We start from the raw sequence: 18,972 nt of genomic DNA, 5'->3' as shown, positions 1-18,972 counted from the left end.
AACTCAGTAGAGTAGTAGTGTGTATATATCAGTATTAATTCAGAAGAGTACTAGTGTGTATATATCAGTACTTACCCCAGTAGAGTACTAGTGTGTATATATCAGTATAGACCCCATTAGAGTACTAGTGTGTATATATTAATAATAACTCAGTAGAGTACTAGTGTGTATATATCAGTATTTACCCCAGTAGAGTACTAGTATGTATATATCAGTATAGACCCCAGTAGAGTACTAGTATGTATATATCAGTATAGACCCCAGTAGAGTACTAGTGTGTATATATCAGTATTAACTCAGTAGAGTACTAGTGTGTATATATCAGTATAGACCCCAGTACAGTACTAGTGTGTATATATCAGTATAGACCCCAGTAGAGTACTAGTGTGTATATATATCAGTATAGACCCCAGTAGAGTACTAGTGTGTATATATCAGTATAGACCCCAGTAGAGTACTAGTGTGTATATATCAGTATTAATTCAGAAGAGTACTAGTGTGTATATATCAGTATTAACTCAGTAGAGTACTAGTGTGTATATATCAGTATAGACCCCAGTAGAGTACTAGTGTGTATATATTAGTATTAACTCAGTAGAGTACTAGTGTGTATATATCAGTATTAACTCAGTAGAGTACTAGTGTGTATATATCAGTATAGACCCCAGTACAGTACTAGTGTGTATATATCAGTATAGACCCCAGTAGAGTACTAGTGTGTATATATCAGTATTAATTCAGAAGAGTACTAGTGTGTATATATTAATATTAACTCAGTTGAGTACTAGTGTGTATATATCAGTACTTACCCCAGTAGAGTACTAGTGTGTATATATCAGTATAGACCCCAGTAGAGTACTAGTGTGTATATATTAGTATTAACTCAGTAGAGTACTAGTGTGTATATATCAGTATTAACTCAGTAGAGTACTAGTGTGTATATATATATCAGTACCTACCCCAGTAGAGCAGTAGTGTGTATATATCAGTACTTACCCCAGTAGAGTACTAGTGTGTATATATCAGTATAGACCCCAGTAGAGTACTAGTGTGTATATATTAGTATTAACTCAGTAGAGTACTAGTGTGTATATATCAGTATTAACTCAGTAGAGTACTAGTGTGTATATATATATCAGTACCTACCCCAGTAGAGCAGTAGTGTGTATATATCAGTACTTACCCCAGTAGAGTACTAGTGTGTATATATCAGTATAGACCCCAGTAGAGTACTAGTGTGTATATATCAGTATAGACCCCAGTAGAGTACTAGTGTGTATATATCAGTATAGACCCCAGTAGAGTACTTGTGTGTATATATCAGTATTTACCCCAGTAGAGTACTAGTGTGTATATATCAGTATAGACCCCAGTAGAGTACTAGTGTGTATATATCAGTACTTACCCCAGTAGAGTACTAGTGTGTATATATCAGTATTAACTCAGTAGAGTACTAGTGTGTATATATCATTATAGACCCCAGTAGAGTACTAGTGTGTATATATCAGTACTTACCCCAGTAGAGTACTAGTGTGTATATATCAGTATTAACTCAGTAGAGTACTAGTGTGTATATATCAGTATAGACCCCAGTAGAGTACTAGTGTGTATATATCAGTATTAACTCAGTAGAGTACTAGTGTGTATATATCAGTATAGACCCCAGTAGAGTACTAGTGTGTATATATTAGTATTAACTCAGTAGAGTACTAGTGTGTATATATCAGTATTAACCCCAGTAGAGTACTAGTGTGTATATATCAGTATAGACCCCAGTAGAGTACTAGTGTGTATATATCAGTATAGACCCCAGTAGAGTACTAGTGTGTATATATCAGTACTTACCCCAGTAGAGTACTAGTGTGTATATATTAATAATAACTCAGTAGAGTAGTAGTGTGTATATATCAGTATAGACCCCAGTAGAGTACTAGTGTGTATATATCAGTATTAATTAACTCAGTAGAGTACTAGTGTATATATATCAGTACTTACCCCAGTAGAATACTAGTGTGTATATATCAGTATAGACCCCAGTAGAGTACTAGTGTGTATATATCAGTATATACTCAGTAGAGTACTAGTGTCTAGGGTCACTATGTTGCTATGTGTATGTATATGATCACAGGAAACCTCTGTCAGCTAACTGTCTGTTTTATGTGTATTCAACACTGCTTGTTGACTTTAGTGTGTTAAAGTCTAGCCTAACCAGTGAAGGGTAGTAACCTGGAATAGCCCTCCTGATTAGTTGCTTGCTTTGAGGTTTGTAGCAACAGCTTATGACTGTGGTGTGGGTCGCTGCGGGTGGAGGGGGCCTGGGGTTGTAGTGTGGGTAGCTGCGGGTGGAGGGGGCCTGGGGTTGTGGTGTTGGTAGCTGCAGGTGGAGGGGCCTGGGGTTGTGGTGTTGGTAGCTATGGGTGGAGGGGGCCTGGGGTTGTGGTGTGGGTAGCTGTGGGTGGAGGGGGCCTGGGGTTGTGGTGTGGGTAGCTGCGGGTGGAGGGGCCTGGGGTTGTGGTGTGGGTAGCTGCAGGTGGAGGGGCCTGGGGTTGTGGTGTTGGTAGCTGCGGGTGGAGGGGCCTGGGGTTGTGGTGTGGGTCGCTGCGGGTGGAGGGGGCCTGGGGTTGTGGTGTTGGTAGCTGCAGGTGGAGGGGCCTGGGGTTGTGGTGTGGGTAGCTATGGGTGGAGGGGGCCTGGGGTTGTGGTGTGGGTAGCTGCGGGTGGAGGGGGCCTGGGGTTGTGGTGTGGGTAGCTGCGGGTGGAGGGGTCTGGGGCTGTGTTGTGGGTAGCTGTGGGTGGAGGGGGCCTGGGGTTGTGGTGTGGGTAGCTGCGGGTGGAGGGGGCCTGGGGTTGTGGTGTTGGTAGCTGCATGTGGAGGGGCCTGGGGTTGTGGTGTGGGTAGCTATGGGTGGAGGGGGCCTGGGGGTTGTGGTGTGGGTAGTTGTGGGTGGAGGGGGTCTGGGGTTGTGGTGTGGGTCGCTGCGGGTGGAGGGGGCCTGGGGTTGTGGTGTGGGTCGCTGCGGGTGGAGGGGGCCTGGGGTTGTGGTGTTTGTAGCTGCATGTGGAGGGGCCTGGGGTTGTGGTGTTGGTAGCTATGGGTGGAGGGGGCCTGGGGTTGTGGTGTGGGTAGCTGTGGGTGGAGGGGGCCTGGGGTTGTGGTGTTTGTAGCTGCATGTGGAGGGGCCTGGGGTTGTGGTGTTGGTAGCTATGGGTGGAGGGGGCCTGGGGGTTGTGGTGTGGGTAGCTGCGGGTGGAGGGGGCCTGGGGTTGTGGTGTGGGTAGCTGCGGGTGGAGGGGGCCTGGGGTTGTGGTGTGGGTAGCTGCAGGTGGAGGGGCCTGGGGTTGTGGTGTTGGTAGCTATGGGTGGAGGGGGCCTGGGGTTGTGGTGTGGGTAGCTATGGGTGGAGGGGGCCTGGGGTTGTGGTGTGGGTAGCTATGGGTGGAGGGGGCCTGGGGTTGTGGTGTGGGTAGCTATGGGTGGAGGGGGCCTGGGGTTGTGGTGTGGGTAGCTGCAGGTGGAGGGGGCCTGGGGTTGTGGTGTGGGTAGCTGCGGGTGGAGGGGGCCTGGGGGTTGTGGTGTTGGTAGCTGCAAGTGGAGGGGCCTGGGGTTGTGGTGTTGGTAGCTGCAAGTGGAGGGGCCTGGGGTTGTGGTGTTGGTAGCTGCAAGTGGAGGGGCCTGGGGTTGTGGTGTTGGTAGCTATGGGTGGAGGGGGCCTGGGGTTGTGGTGTGGGTAGCTATGGGTGGAGGGGGCCTGGGGTTGTGGTGTGGGTAGCTGCGGGTGGAGGGGCCTGGGGTTGTGGTGTTGGTAGCTGCAGGTGGAGGGGGCCTGGGGTTGTGGTGTGGGTAGCTGCGGGTGGAGGGGGCCTGGGGTTGTGGTGTTGGTAGCTGCAGGTGGAGGGGCCTGGGGTTGTGGTGTGGGTAGCTATGGGTGGAGGGGGCCTGGGGTTGTGGTGTGGGTAGCTATGGGTGGAGGGGGCCTGGGGTTGTGGTGTGGGTAGCTTTGGGTGGAGGGGGTCTGGGGTTGTGGTGTTTGTAGCTGTGGGTGGAGGGGGCCTGGGGCTGTGGTGTGGGTAGCTGTGGGTGGAGGGGTTTGTGGCTACAGTACTGAGTCTGACCAGGCATAGAATAGCTTCTAACCCTCAGACATGTTTGTACACTCAGAGACACGCGATTGGACAGGGCTGTCAAACTCACTTCCTGGACGGCAGAGTGGCTGCTGGTTGTTTTATCCTTTCCATTTGTGTCCAATGAAGACCTAGACAACCAGGTGAGGGGAGGTCCTAACTCATTAATGAAGACCTAGACAACCAGGTGAGGGGAGGTCCTAACTCCTTAATGAAGACCTAGACAACCAGGTGAGGGGAGGTCCTAACTCATTAATGAAGACCTAGACAACCAGGTGAGGGGAGGTCCTAACTCATTAATGAAGACCTAGACAACCAGGTGAGGAGGTCCTAACTCATTAATGAAGACCTAGACAACCAGGTGAGGGGAGGTCCTAACTCATTAATGAAGACCTAGACAACCAGGTGAGGGGAGGTCCTAACTCATTAATGAAGACCTAGACAACCAGGTGAGGGGAGGTTCCTAACTCATTAATGAAGACCTAGACAACCAGGTGAGGGGAGGTTCCTAACTCATTAATGAAGACCTAGACAACCAGGTGATGGGAGTTCCGAACTCATTAATGAAGACCTAGACAACCAGGTGAGACTGGGCCCTCCATGAATTGAGTTTGACTCCCTGCCATAGGAGTTTACAGCCGTGTCTCAGGGCTAAGTAACATCAAAACGTTAACTCCCGTCTCTCTTTACTTCCTGTTAGCTGGACAACAGGTGAGTGGAACGCATGCTCAGTGTCGTGCGGCGGTGGTTCCCAGGTGCGCAGCGTGCAGTGTGTCTCCCATGATGCATCGGGGCCCCGCGTGGTGGAGGACGCCGTCTGTGCAGCCTACAGTCCAGCCCCGCCCACCCTGCAGACCTGTAGCATGCAGCGGTGTGCCTCCTGGAGGGCCTCTGCCTGGAGCATGGTAGGTACTGTTGCTTAGCGGCAGAGCAATGGGGGTTGACTAATGAGAGAGTCATACGTAGATTATCACCATGGTTGGAGTGAATTCCTTAAACTATCGTATTCGTGAATTGTTTGTATGTCTCTCTTTGAATGTTCTGTACACATCCATTTATTTGAAGAATAGACAATAATTGCTGACTCAAATCCAATTGAATCCAATCCAATTTAATCTGATCCAATCTAATCTAATCTAATCCAATTAATCTAATCCAATTTTATCTAATCCAATTTAAACTGATCCAATCTAATTTAATCCAATTTAATCTAATCCAATCCAATTTCATTTGATCTAATCCAATCGAATCCAATCCAATTTAATCTGATCCAATCTAATCCAATCCAATCGAATCCAATCCAATTTAATTCAATCAATCTACCTGAATTGACAGCATTGAAGTGGAATTCACCCCAACCCTACTAGTCCCATTTTTTGTGTGTTAAAGAATCGGAGCAGTATTCAGTCTGACTGGTTCTCTGCCGTGTTCAGTCTGACTGGTTCTCTGCCCTGTTCAGTCTGACTGGTTCTCTGCCCTGTTCAGTCTGACTGGTTCTCTGCCCTGTTCAGTCTGACTGGTTCTCTGCCCTGTTCAGTCTGACTGGTTCTCTGCCCTGTTCAGTCTGACTGGTTCTCTGCCCTGTTCAGTCTGACTGGTTCTCTGCCCTGTTCAGTCTGACTGGTTCTCTGCCGTGTTCAGTCTGACTGGTTCTCTGCCCTGTTCAGTCTGACTGGTTCTCTGCCCTGTTCAGTCTGACTGGTTCTCTGCCCTGTTCAGTCTGACTGGTTCTCTGCCCTGTTCAGTCTGACTGGTTCTCTGCCGTGTTCAGTCTGACTGGTTCTCTGCCCTGTTCAGTCTGACTGGTTCTCTGCCGTGTTCAGTCTGACTGGTTCTCTGCCCTGTTCAGTCTGACTGGTTCTCTGCCCTGTTCAGTCTGACTGGTTCTCTGCCGTGTTCAGTCTGACTGGTTCTCTGCCGTGTTCAGTCTGACTGGTTCTCTGCCCTGTTCAGTCTGACTGGTTCTCTGCCGTGTTCAGTCTGACTGGTTCTCTGCCGTGTTCAGTCTGACTGGTTCTCTGCCGGGTTCAGTCTGACTGGTTCTCTGCCCTGTTCAGTCTGACTGGTTCTCTGCCCTGTTCAGTCTAACTGGTTCTCTGCCGTGTTCAGTCTGACTGGTTCTCTGCCGTGTTCAGTCTGACTGGTTCTCTGCCGTGTTCAGTCTGACTGGTTCTCTGCCGTGTTCAGTCTAACTGGTTCTCTGCCGGGTTCAGTCTGACTGGTTCTCTGCCCTGTTCAGTCTGACTGGTTCTCTGCCCTGTTCAGTCTGACTGGTTCTCTGCCCTGTTCAGTCTAACTGTGGTGTGTTACTCTGCCGTGTTCTGTCTAACTGTGGTGTGTTACTCTGCCGTGTTCTGTCTAACTGTGGTGTGTTACTCTGCCGTGTTCAGTCTAACTGTGGTGTGTTACTCTGCGGTGTTCAGTCTAACTGTGGTGTGTTACTCTGCGGTGTTCTGTCTAACTGTGGTGTGTTACTCTGCCGTGTTCTGTCTAACTGTGGTGTGTTACTCTGCAGTGTTCAGTCTAACTGTGGTGTGTTACTCTGCCGTGTTCTGTCTAACTGTGGTGTGTTACTCTGCGGTGTTCTGTCTAACTGTGGTGTGTTACTCTGCCGTGTTCTGTCTAACTGTGGTGTGTTACTCTGCCGTGTTCAGTCTAACTGTGGTGTGTTACTCTGCCGTGTTCTGTCTAACTGTGGTGTGTTACTCTGCCGTGTTCAGTCTAACTGTGGTGTGTTACTCTGCCGTGTTCAGTCTAACTGTGGTGTGTTACTCTGCCGTGTTCTGTCTAACTGTGGTGTGTTACTCTGCCGTGTTCTGTCTAACTGTGGTGTGTTACTCTGCCGTGTTCTGTCTAACTGTGGTGTGTTACTCTGCCGTGTTCTGTCTAACTGTGGTGTGTTACTCTGCCGTGTTCTGTCTAACTGTGGTGTGTTACTCTGCCGTGTTCTGTCTAACTGTGGTGTGTTACTCTGCGGTGTTCTGTCTAACTGTGGTGTGTTACTCTGCAGTGTTCAGTCACATGTGGGACAGGGGATCAGTCCAGAGAGGTGATGTGTGTAGGAGAAGCATCAGTCCAGCTAGCAGACACCTCCTGCATCGCCTCACTCCGCCCTGTAGCCGCCCAGCCCTGCTCCATGCCCGCATGCCTACTGGCTGTCAGCTGGCACGTTGGAGACTGGGGACTGGTGAGTTGCCCAGACTGACAGACAGACGTCACATACACACACCGTTAACACACACTCAAGCTCAGACACACACATACATACACCCATGCTTAAACACTCACATCATTCCTCTCCTCCTCTCTTCCCCTCCTCCCCTTATCCTCCCCTCTCCTCCTCCTCTCCTCCTCTCCCGTCTCCTCCCCTCCTCTCCTCTCCTCCTCCTCTCCTGTCTCCTCTCCTCCTCTCTCGTCTCCTCTCCTCTTCCCCTCCTCCTCTCCTCCCTCCTCCTCTCCCTCTCCTCCTCTCCCGTCTCCTCTCCTACTCTCCTCCTCTCCCGTCTCCCTCTCCTCTCTCCTCTCCTCTCCTCTCCCTCTCCCTCTCCCTCTCCCTCTCCTCTCCTCTCCTCTCCTCTCCTCTTCCCCTCCTCCCCTCTCCCGTCTCCTCTCCTCTTCCCCTCCTCCTCTCCTCCTCTCCTCCTCTCCCATCTCCTCTCCTCCTCCCCTCCTCCTCTCCTCCCCTCCTCCTCTCCTCTCCTCCCGTCTCCAGTGCTCTAAGAGCTGTGAGTCAGGTCTGCGTGAGCGCCAGGTGATGTGTTCTGACAGAGAGAGGAACCTGTACCCAGTGGAACGTTGTAACTCTGTCCCCAAACCCCTCACATTGGAGACCTGCAACACACAGCCCTGCTACCACCCACAAGGTGAAAACATGCTGTCTCTCTGTGTGTGTGTCTCCATCTCTCTGTCCAGTGACCCCCAGTCTTCTATAGCTGGCTATATATTTATGCCTGTCTCCATCTCCCTGTCCAGCGACCCCCAGTATGCAGGATCCCAGAGGACATGACAACACACAGTATGGTTTCACTCCCTACATGCCAGACCACGCCACAGGTAGCTGACTCATTCTTTCATCCTTCTGTCCACTTGTCCTTGTCCTTTCATCCATCTGTCTATCTGTCCAAGTCAACTTGTCCTTGTCCTTTCATCCATCTGTCTATCTGTCCAAGTCAACTTGTCCTTTCATCCATCTGTCTATCTGTCCAAGTCAACTTGTCCTTGTCCTTTCATCCATCTGTCTATCTGTCCAAGTCAACTTGTCCTTTCATCCATCTGTCTATCTGTCCAAGTCAACTTGTCCTTGTCCTTTCATCCATCTGTCTATCTGTCCAAGTCAACTTGTCCTGTCATCCATCTGTCTATCTGTCCAAGTCAACTTGTCCTTGTCCTTTCATTCATCTGTCTATCTGTCCAAGTCAACTTGTCCTTGTCCTTTCATTCATCTGTCTATCTGTCCAAGTCAACTTGTCCTTGTCCTTTCATTCATCTGTCTATCTGTCCAAGTCAACTTGTCCCTGTCCCTTCATCCATCTATCTGTCCAAGTCAACTTGTCCTTGTCCTTTCATCCATCTGTCTATCTGTCCAAGTCAACTTGTCCTTTCATCCATCTGTCTATCTGTCCAAGTCAACTTGTCCTTGTCCTTTCATCCATCTGTCTATCTGTCCAAGTTCACTTGTCCTTGTCCTTTCATCCACCTGTCTATCTGTCCAAGTCAACTTGTCCTTTCATCCATCTGTCTATCTGTCCAAGTCAACTTGTCCTTTCATCCATCTGTCTATCTGTCCAAGTCAACTTGTCCTTGTCCTTTCATTCATCTGTCTATCTGTCCAAGTCAACTTGTCCCTGTCCCTTCATCCATCTATCTGTCCAAGTCAACTTGTCCTTGTCCTTTCATCCATCTGTCTATCTGTCCAAGTCAACTTGTCCTTGTCCTTTCATCCATCTGTCTATCTGTCCAAGTTCACTTGTCCTTGTCCTTTCATCCATCTGTCTATCTGTCCAAGTTCACTTGTCCTTGTCCTTTCCATCCTTTCTGTCCATGCTGTGTGTTCTCTATGTGACGAGTTCTCTGTGTGATCTGTCATCATGTTGCTGTGTTGTTGATAGTTTGTCCATGCTGTGTGTTCTCTATGTGACTAGTTCTCTGTGTGATCTGTCATCATTTTGCTGTGTTGTTGATAGTTTGTCCATGCTGTGTGTTCTCTCACTGTGGTTCTACTAACAGTAGTCATTACTGTGATCCAGTCTCTTTCTGCCCTGACCTCTGCCCCCTGAACCCTATGTGAGCTGTACTCTCTGACAGCAGCTCTCCTTCCATTGACGTGTTCTCCCCTGACCCCTGGCCCCTGACCTCTGATCCCTGTGTGAGCTGTACTTTCTGACAGCAGCTCTCCTTCCATTGACGTGTTCTCCCCTGACCCCTGGCCCCTGACCTCTGATCCCTGTGTGAGCTGTACTTTCTGACAGCAGCTCTCCTTCCATTGACGTGTTCTCCCCTGGCCCCTGACCTCTGATCCCTGTGTGAGCTGTACTTTCTGACAGCAGCTCTCCTTCCATTGACGTGTTCTACCCTGACCTCTGACCCCTAACCCCTGACCCCTGTGTGAGTTGTACTCTCTGAAAGCAGTTCTCCTTCCATTGACCGTTCTTCCTTCTCCCACTCTCACCAAGGTCCCCATGTAATCCCATGTTTCTGTCAGTCCACAGACCAGACAGTGTTGACCCCCAGACCAGCACAGTGTACCACCCTCACGGCTTCGGCCCGGCCCAACACTGTAGCCAGTCCTACTACGGCTGCTGCCCAGATGGCGCAACGGCAGCTGGGGGGCAGGGGTCTAGGCTGCCCACAGGTGTCCCGCTGGGCTCCACGCCCGAGCAGGCTTTCTGCACACCACCAGGTAAACCACACACACACACACACAGCTCTGTCCAGGCTACCTTTCAGCACCACCAGCCAGTTGTTGTCTTTCAGGGGTCTAGAATGGGATCTACCGTACAAGCCTACATACATTTTGGTCACAGTTCAGTGGTATTTTTAACATGGGCTTGGGCACAGTTCTCTGCTCAAACTCTCCCTCCCTCTCTCTCTGTCTGACTGACTAAATCCCTCCCGCTCTGTCTGTCTGACTAAATCCCTCCCTCTCTGTCTGTCTATCTGACTACATCCCTCCCTCTCTGTCTATCTGACTAAATCCCTCCCTCTCTGTCTGTCTGTCTGACTAAATCCCTCCCTCTCTGTTTGTCTGTCTGACTAAATCCCTCCCTCTCTGACTGTCTGACTAAATCCCTCTCTCTGGCTGTCTGACTAAATCCCTCCCTCTCTGTCTGTCTGACTAAATCACTCCCTCTCTGTCTGTATGACTAAAACCCCCCCTCCCTCTCTGACTGTCTGACTAAAACCCCCTCTCTGTCTGTCTGTCTGTCTATCTGTCTGACTAAATCCTTCTCTCTCTCTGTCTGTCTGACTAAATCCCTTCCTCTCTGTCTGTCTGTCTGACTAAATCCCTCCCTCCCTCTCTGTCTCCCTCTCTGTCTGTCTGTCTGTCTGTCTGTCTGTCTGTCTGTCTGTCTGTCTGACTAAATCCCTCCCTCTCTGTCTGTCTGTCTGACTAAATCCCTCCCTCTCTCCCTCTCTGTTTCCCCCAGGTATGGATGTTGCAGGGATGGTGTGACTGTATCACAGAGGCCCAACAGGGAAGACTGTCTGGAATATGTTCCTCAAGTAAGGACCTGTACTTCCTCTAACCTATAACCCCTCTCTGAGCCTCTCTCTATCCTATAACCTCCTCTCTGAGCCTCTCTCTATCCTATAACCTCCTCTCTGAGCCCCTCTCTGTCCTATAACCTTCCCCCTGAGCCTCTCTCTATCCTATAACCTCCTCTCTGAGCCTCTCTCTATCCTATAACCTCCTCTCTGAGCCCCTCTCTGTCCTATAACCTTCCCCCTGAGCCTCTCTCTATCCTATAACCTCCTCTCTGAGCCTCTCTCTATCCTATAACCTCCTCTCTGAGCCTCTCTATATCCTATAACCTCATCTCTGAGCCCCTCTCTATCCTATAACCTCCTCTCTGAGCCTCTCTCTATCCTATAACCTCCTCTCTGAGCCTCTCTCTGTCCTATAACCTTCCCCCTGAGCCTCTCTCTATCCTATAACCTCCTCTCTGAGCCCCTCTCTGTCCTATAACCTTCCCCCTGAGCCTCTCTCTATCCTATAACATCCTCTCTGAGCCTCTCTCTATCCTATAACCTCCTCTCTGAGCCTCTCTCTATCCTATAACCTCCTCTCTGAGCCCCTCTCTATCCTATAACCTCCTATCTGAGCCTCTCTCTATCCTATAACCTCCTCTCTGAGCCTCTCTATCCTATAACCTCCTCTCTGAGCCTCTCTCTATCCTATAACCTCCTCTCTGAGCCCCTCTCTATCCTATAACCTCCTATCTGAGCCTCTCTATCTTATAACCTCCTCTCTGAGCCTCTCTCTATCCTATAACCTCCTCTCTGAGCCTCTCTCTATCCTATAACCTCCTCTCTGAGCCTCTCTATCCTATAACCTCCTCTCTGAGCCTCTCTCTATCCTATAACGTCCTCTCTGAGCCTCTCTATCCTATAACCTCCTCTCTGAGCCCCTCTCTATCCTATAACCTCCTCTCTGAGCCCCTCTCTATCCTATAACCTCCTCTCTGAGCCTCTCTCTATCCTATAACCTCCTCTCTGAGCACCTCTCTATCCTATAACCTCCTCTCTGAGCCCCTCTCTATCCTATAACCTCCTCTCTGAGCCCCTCTCTGTCCTATAACCTTCCCCCTGAGCCTCTCTCTATCCTATAACCTCCTCTCTGAGCCTCTCTCTATCCTATAACCTCCTCTCTGAGCCCCTCTCTGTCCTATAACCTTCCCCCTGAGCCTCTCTCTATCCTATAACCTCCTCTCTGAGCCTCTCTCTATCCTATAACCTCCTATCTGAGCCTCTCTATCTTATAACCTCCTCTCTGAGCCTCTCTCTATCCTATAACCTCCTCTCTGAGCCTCTCTCTATCCTATAACCTCCTCTCTGAGCCTCTCTATCCTATAACCTCCTCTCTGAGCCTCTCTCTATCCTATAACGTCCTCTCTGAGCCTCTCTATCCTATAACCTCCTATCTGAGCCTCTCTATCTTATAACCTCCTCTCTGAGCCCCTCTCTATCCTATAACCTCCTCTCTGAGCCTCTCTCTATCCTATAACCTCCTCTCTGAGCACCTCTCTATCCTATAACCTCCTCTCTGAGCCCCTCTCTATCCTATAACCTCCTCTCTGAGCCCCTCTCTGTCCTATAACCTTCCCCCTGAGCCTCTCTCTATCCTATAACCTCCTCTCTGAGCCTCTCTCTATCCTATAACCTCCTCTCTGAGCCCCTCTCTGTCCTATAACCTTCCCCCTGAGCCTCTCTCTATCCTATAACCTCCTCTCTGAGCCTCTCTCTATCCTATAACCTCCTCTCTGAGCCTCTCTATCCTATAACCTCCTCTCTGAGCCCCTCTCTGTCCTATAACCTTCCCCCTGAGCCTCTCTCTATCCTATAACCTTCCCCCTGAGCCTCTCTCTATCCTATAACCTCCTCTCTGAGCCCCTCTCTGTCCTATAACCTTCCCCCTGAGCCTCTCTCTATCCTATAACCTCCTCTCTGAGCCTCTCTCTATCCTATAACCTCCTCTCTGAGCCCCTCTCTATCCTATAACCTCCTCTCTGAGCCCCTCTCTATCCTATAACCTCCTCTCTGAGCCTCTCTCTATCCTATAACCTCCTCTCTGAGCCCCTCTCTATCCTATAACCTCCTCTCTGAGCCCCTCTCTATCCTATAACCTCCTCTCTGAGCCTCTCTCTATCCTATAACCTCCTCTCTGAGCCTCTCTCTATCCTATAACCTCCTCTCTGAGCCCCTCTCTATCCTATAACCTCCTCTCTCTGAGCCTCTCTCTATCCTATAACCTCCTCTCTGAGCCTCTCTCTGTCCTATAACCTCCTCTCTGAGCCTCTCTATATCCTATAACCTCCTCTCTGAGCCCCTCTCTATCCTATAACCTCCTCGCTGAGCCTCTCTCTATCCTATAACCTCCTCTCTGAGCCTCTCTCTATCCTATAACCTCCTCTCTGAGCCCCTCTCTATCCTATAACCTCCTCTCTGAGCCCCTCTCTATCCTATAACCTCCTCTCTGAGCCTCTCTCTATCCTATAACCTCCTCTCTGAGCCCCTCTCTATCCTATAACCTCCTCTCTGAGCCCCTCTCTATCCTATAACCTCCTCTCTGAGCCTCTCTCTATCCTATAACCTCCTCTCTGAGCCTCTCTCTATCCTATAACCTCCTCTCTGAGCCCCTCTCTATCCTATAACCTCCTCTCTGAGCCTCTCTCTATCCTATAACCTCCTCTCTGAGCCTCTCTCTGTCCTATAACCTCCTCTCTGAGCCTCTCTCTATCCTATAACCTCCTCTCTGAGCCTCTCTCTATCCTATAACCTCCTCTCTGAGCCTCTCTCTATCCTATAACCTCCTCTCTGAGCCCCTCTCTATCCTATAACCTCATCTCTGAGCCCCTCTCTATCCTATAACCCCTCTCTATCAAAACCTCATGTCCCTCTCTCTCTCTCTCTCTCTCTCTCTCTCTCTCTCTCTCTTTCTCTTTATCAAAACCTTATGTCCCTCTCTCTCTATCAAAACCTTATGTCCCTCTCTCTCTCTCTCTCTCTCTCTCTCTCTCTCTCTCTCGCTCTCTCTCTATCAAAACCTTGTTTGTCACTCCGTTTGGCCTACTTTGCCAAACGGGGGATGATTTAACAAAAGCGCACTCACAAAAAAAGCACAATCGTTGCACGAATATACCTAACCATAAACATCAATGCCTTTCTTAAAATCAATATCAAATCAAATGTATTTATAAAGCCCTTCTTACATCAGCTGATATCTCAAAGTGCTGTACAGAAACCCAGGCTAAAACCCCAAACAGCAAGCAATGCAGGTGTAGAAGCACGGTGGCTAGGAAAAACTCCCTAGAAAGTCCAGAACCCAGGAAGAAACCTAGAGAGGAACCAGGCTATGAGGGGTGGCCAGTCCTCTTCTGGCTGTGCCGGGTGGAGAATATAACAGAACATGGCCAAGATGTTCAAATGTTCATAAATGACCAGCATGGTCAAATAATAATAATCACAGTGGTTGTCGGGGGTGCAACAGGTCAGCACCTCAGGAGTAAATGTCAGTTGGCTTTTCATAGCCCGATCATTCAGAGTATCTCTACCACTCCTGCTGTCTCTAGAGAGTTGAAAACGGTAGATCTGGGACAGGTAGAAACGTCTAGTTTCCGGATTTGACCATATTAATGACTAAAGGCTTGTGTTTCCGTGTTATTATATTATAATTATGTGATTTGATATTTCATAAAGCAGTCTGACTGAGTTGACTGACTACAGTTGAAGTCGGAAGTTTACATACACCTTAACGAAGTACATTTAAACTCAGTTTTCCACAATTCCTGACATTTAAGAAGTTCACATTCACTCAATTTGTATTTGGCAGTATTGCCTTTAACCTTTTGTGACTAGGGGGCAGAATTGTCATTTTTTGCTTTTAAATTGTTGAACTTGGATCAAAGGTTTTTGGGTAGCCTTCCACAAGCATCCCACAATAAGTTGGGTGAATTATGGCCCATTCCTCCTGATAGAGCTGGTGTAACTGAGTCAGGTTTGTAGGCCTCCTTGATCGCACATGCTTTTTTCAGTTCTGCCACAATAGGATTGAGGTCAGGGCTTTATGATGCCCACTCCAATACCTTGACTTTGTTGTCCTTAAGCCATTTTGCCACAGCTTTGGAAGTATGCTTGGGGTCATTGTCCATTTGGAAGACACATTTGTGACCCAGCTTTAACTTCCTGACTCATGTCCTGAGATGTTGCTTCAATATATCCACATATTTTTCCTCCCTCATGATGCCATCTATTTTGTGAAATGCACCAGTCCCTCCTGCAACAAAACACCCCCACAAGCCTCCTCCTTTTTCTTCCAAACATAACGATGGTCATTATGGCCAAACAGTTATATTTTTGTTTCATCAAACCAGAGGACATTTCCACAAAAAGTACAATCTTTGTACCCAAGTGCAGTTACAAACCGTAGTCTGGCTTTTTTATGGCGGTTTTTCCTTGCATAACCTTCAGGTTATGTTGATATAGGACTCGTTTTACCGATGTATTCGGTATTGGCTTTTTATTTGGTCCTCCGATTATTGGTTTCGCCACTAAAAAAAATCATATTCAGTTGACCTCTAGTTTAGTGTGTTTCAATTTTCCCAGAAGTTGTTAGATTCTATGGATTCTTCTATTACATTGAGCTGATTTCTGACGTGCTGTTCCTTCTTTTTCCGTATTGTATATATCTGTATTGTTTTAGTAATTCACCATAGTGTAGGCTCATGTTTTCTGGGTCTCTGTTTTTGGTTGGATAGGTTTCTCAATTTCTTTCTTAGGTTTTTGCATTCCTCATCAAACCATTTGCCATTGTTGTTCATTTGCTTGACATTTCTAGATGGATTAGGGACGCTGAGAGGTCAAATATACGGTTTAGGTTTTCTACTACCAAGTTGACACCTTCACTATTACAGTGAAATGTTTTTACCAGGAAGTTGTCTGAAAGGGATTGAATGTGTTGTTGCCTCATTGTTTTTTGGTCAGTTTCCACACTACTTTCCTTCCATCTATAGTATGTCTTAATATTACTCAGTTCCTTTGGCTTTGATGCCTCATGATTTGAGTATTGCCCTGTTCAAGTAGACTGTGACTTTGCTGTGATCTGATAGGGGTCTCTCTCTCTCTCTGTCTCTCTGTCTCTCTGTCTCTCTGTCTCTCTGTCTCTCTGTCTCTCTGTCTCTCTGTCTCTCTCTCTCTCTCTCACTCTCTCACTGTCTCTCTGTCTCTCTCTCTCTCTCTCTCTCTCTCTCTCTCTCACTGTCTCTCTCTCTCTCTCTCTCTCGCTCTCCGTCTATGTCTCTGTCTCTGTCTCTCTCTGTCTCTGTCTCTGTCTCTGTCTCTCTCTCTGTCTCTGTCTCTCTCTCTGTCTCTGTCTCTGTCTCTGTCTCTGTCTCTCTCTCTGTCTGTCTCTCTCTCTCTCTCTCTCTCTCTGTCTCTGTCTCTGTCTCTGTCTCTCTCTCTGTCTCTCTCTCTGTCTCTCTCTCTCTCTCTCTCTCTCTCTCTCTCTCTCTCTCTGTCTCTGTCTCTGTCTCTGTCTCTGTCTCTGTCTCTGTCTCTGTCTCTCTCTCTCTCTCTCTCTCTCTCTCTCTCTCTCTCTCTTACTGTCTCTCTCCCTCTCTCCTCCTCCCAGGCTCCCCCTCCAGCTGAGAACAGTGTCCAGTGTCGCCTGACCACCTACGGCTGCTGTTTCGACCGTATGTTCGTAGCCGCAGGTCCCAATGGAGAGGGCTGCCCCAACCCACCATACAACGGTAGGACAGGGGAGGGGGATGAGGGAATGGGAGGAGGGGAGAGGGCTGCCCCAACCCACCATACAACGGTAGGACAGGGGAGGGGGATGAGGGAATGGGAGGAGGGGAGAGGGCTGCCCCAACCCACCATACAACGGTAGGACAGGGGAGGAGTGGGAGGGGAGCGGGAGAAGGGAACGAGGGGAGGGTGAAGGGAAGAGAGAATAGGTGCGGTGAGGAAGGGAGAGGGGTATTGTCTCTGCTCGATAGAAAGACTGACAGTAGCGGTTTAGCTTGTTATTGTTAATTCGTTTGGTGTGCCTTGAATACGACATTATATTGATACAGTATAAAACACGAAAAACCTTTTGTACCTTTTTACATTTTTCTCGTACCACCTTTTGTTTATGTTCATTGGTTGTTCTAATGGACTAAAAGGAGAGAAGTGTGACTTCCTGTTTCTCTATAGTTCCCAGAACCACCTGTTCTCTTCCCAAGGCGGCCGGCTCCTGCAGTGGCTGGACGGGCCGATACTTCTACGACGTCACCGCGTCCAGGTGCTCCCACTTCTGGTACGGCGGCTGCCACGGCAACAACAACAACTTCCTGACGGTGCCGAGTGCCAAGGACGTGCCCCGGTGCCCAGGTCAACCAGATGAGCCAACCCAGTAGCCAATCAATCCAGACGATTCAGCTGAGTCAACCCAGTCAGCCGGGAACAGGTCAGGACATGAGCAAGGTCTTGACGGTGCAGCGCGGCAGCTCAAGGGCTCAACTGGCGGGCGCCAGGGGACCAGCGCTGCCGACCACGCCCACCGGGCCAGAGTCCATGTCCGCCGCCCCGCCCCCTACGGCGTCCTGCACACCCACCCTGCAGCGAGGTAAGAACCCGAGGACCGTCCAGGGCGTGCCCACCCCTGCTGCCTCCGCCCGCTGCCCCGCCCGCGCGCTGCCCCGCCCACAGCCAGCCGCCTGGCTAGGTGACGCTTCAACCCTGAGAAGGAAGCTGAGATGAGCCAGTGAGAAACAAAGAAGCTTAACAACATCCCACGGACCAAAGACAGACTTACACACACACACACACACACACACACACACACACACACACACACACACACACACACACACACACACACACACACACACACACACACACACACACACACACACACACACACACACACACACACACACACACACACACACACACACACACGCACACAAACACATGTTAACAGGATGTATACAGTGAGCTCTAAAAGTATTGGCACATTTGTTGTTGTTTTGGCTCTGTACTCCAGCACTTTGGATTTGAAACGATACAATGACTATGAGGCACAAATATCACAACCCCCCCTTGTAATGGTGAGAGGTTAGCATGTCGCAGGGGTATGAAATGCTAACCTCCCCTGTCATTGTAATGGTGAGAGATTAGCATGTCGTGGGGGTATGATATGAAATGCTAACCTCCCCTGTTATTGTAGTTGTAATATCATACCACCAAGACATGCTAACCTCTCACCATTACAATAACAGGGGAGGTTAACATTTAATTTCATACCCCTACCAAATGCTAACCTCTCACCATTACAATAACAGGGGAGGTTAGCATTTCATTTCATACCCCTACCACATGCTAACCTCTCACCATTACAATAACAGGGGAGGTTAGCACTTCATATCATACCACCAAGACATGCTAACCTCTCACCATTACAATAACAGGGGAGGTTAGCATTTCATACCCCTGCGACATGCTAACCTCTCACCATTACAAGGGGGGGTTGTGATATTTGTGCCTCATAGTCATTGTATCGTTTCAAATCCAAAGTGCTGGAGTACATAGCCAAAACAACATCATATATGTCACTGTCCCAATACTTTTAGAGCTCACTTCATACACACACACACACACACACACACACACACACACACGCAAAAACTGTATATATCAAGCCCACTAACGCCACACTGCGCTACCACAGATACCCCTCTCTCACACAGCGACACACATGCTTGACCTATAGCTTTTATAACTTTTCATCTTGACTATAATCCCAGATGTTGTTTACCTGACAGCGGCCATATTGGACAGTGCCATCTATACCTCTGTTGTCCCATAGATGATTCATATTTACTGTCCATGTTATCGGTCATCGCCACGTCTGTGTGACTTTCTGGTGTCATTCAATAAAACTAATATGTCATTCAATTAAACTAGTAAAGAGTCTGCTCTAACTTTGTCTGTGTGTTGGTCTGTCTGTATATCTGTCTGTGTGTTGTTCTGTCTGTATATCTGTCTGTGTGTTGGTCTGTCTGTATATCTGTCTGTGTGTTGGTCTGTCTATCTGTGTGTTGGTCTGTCTGTATATCTGTCTGTGTGTTGGTCTGTCTGTATATCTGT

At 48.7% G+C, this 18,972-nt stretch overlaps 1 protein-coding gene and 1 pseudogene across 1 annotated transcript in view; one reads left to right on the top strand and one right to left on the bottom strand.

Moving 5' to 3' along the window:
• The window catches only part of LOC135526828 (mucin-2-like), a 38,046-nt gene extending 33,901 nt beyond the window's left edge, over nucleotides 1-4,145 (bottom strand). The window contains exons 1-4 of the mRNA XM_064955504.1: nucleotides 4,136-4,145; nucleotides 3,410-3,883; nucleotides 2,729-3,317; nucleotides 2,285-2,636 (exon numbers count right to left, since the gene is read on the bottom strand). Coding sequence (XP_064811576.1) covers nucleotides 2,285-2,636; nucleotides 2,729-3,317; nucleotides 3,410-3,883; nucleotides 4,136-4,145 — 1,425 coding nt within the window. The remainder of the gene's footprint in view (nucleotides 1-2,284; nucleotides 2,637-2,728; nucleotides 3,318-3,409; nucleotides 3,884-4,135) is intronic.
• Nucleotides 4,146-4,784: 639 nt separating this feature from the next.
• On the top strand, nucleotides 4,785-17,583 carry LOC135526827 (papilin-like; annotated as a pseudogene).
• The last annotated feature ends 1,389 nt before the right edge of the window (nucleotides 17,584-18,972 follow it).

Source organism: Oncorhynchus masou, chromosome 32 (genome assembly GCF_036934945.1).
Source record: "Oncorhynchus masou masou isolate Uvic2021 chromosome 32, UVic_Omas_1.1, whole genome shotgun sequence".
NCBI classification, from domain to species: domain Eukaryota; kingdom Metazoa; phylum Chordata; class Actinopteri; order Salmoniformes; family Salmonidae; genus Oncorhynchus; species Oncorhynchus masou.
Note: the sequence above shows the minus strand (reverse complement) of the source record. Positions and strands in the feature narration are given on the sequence as shown.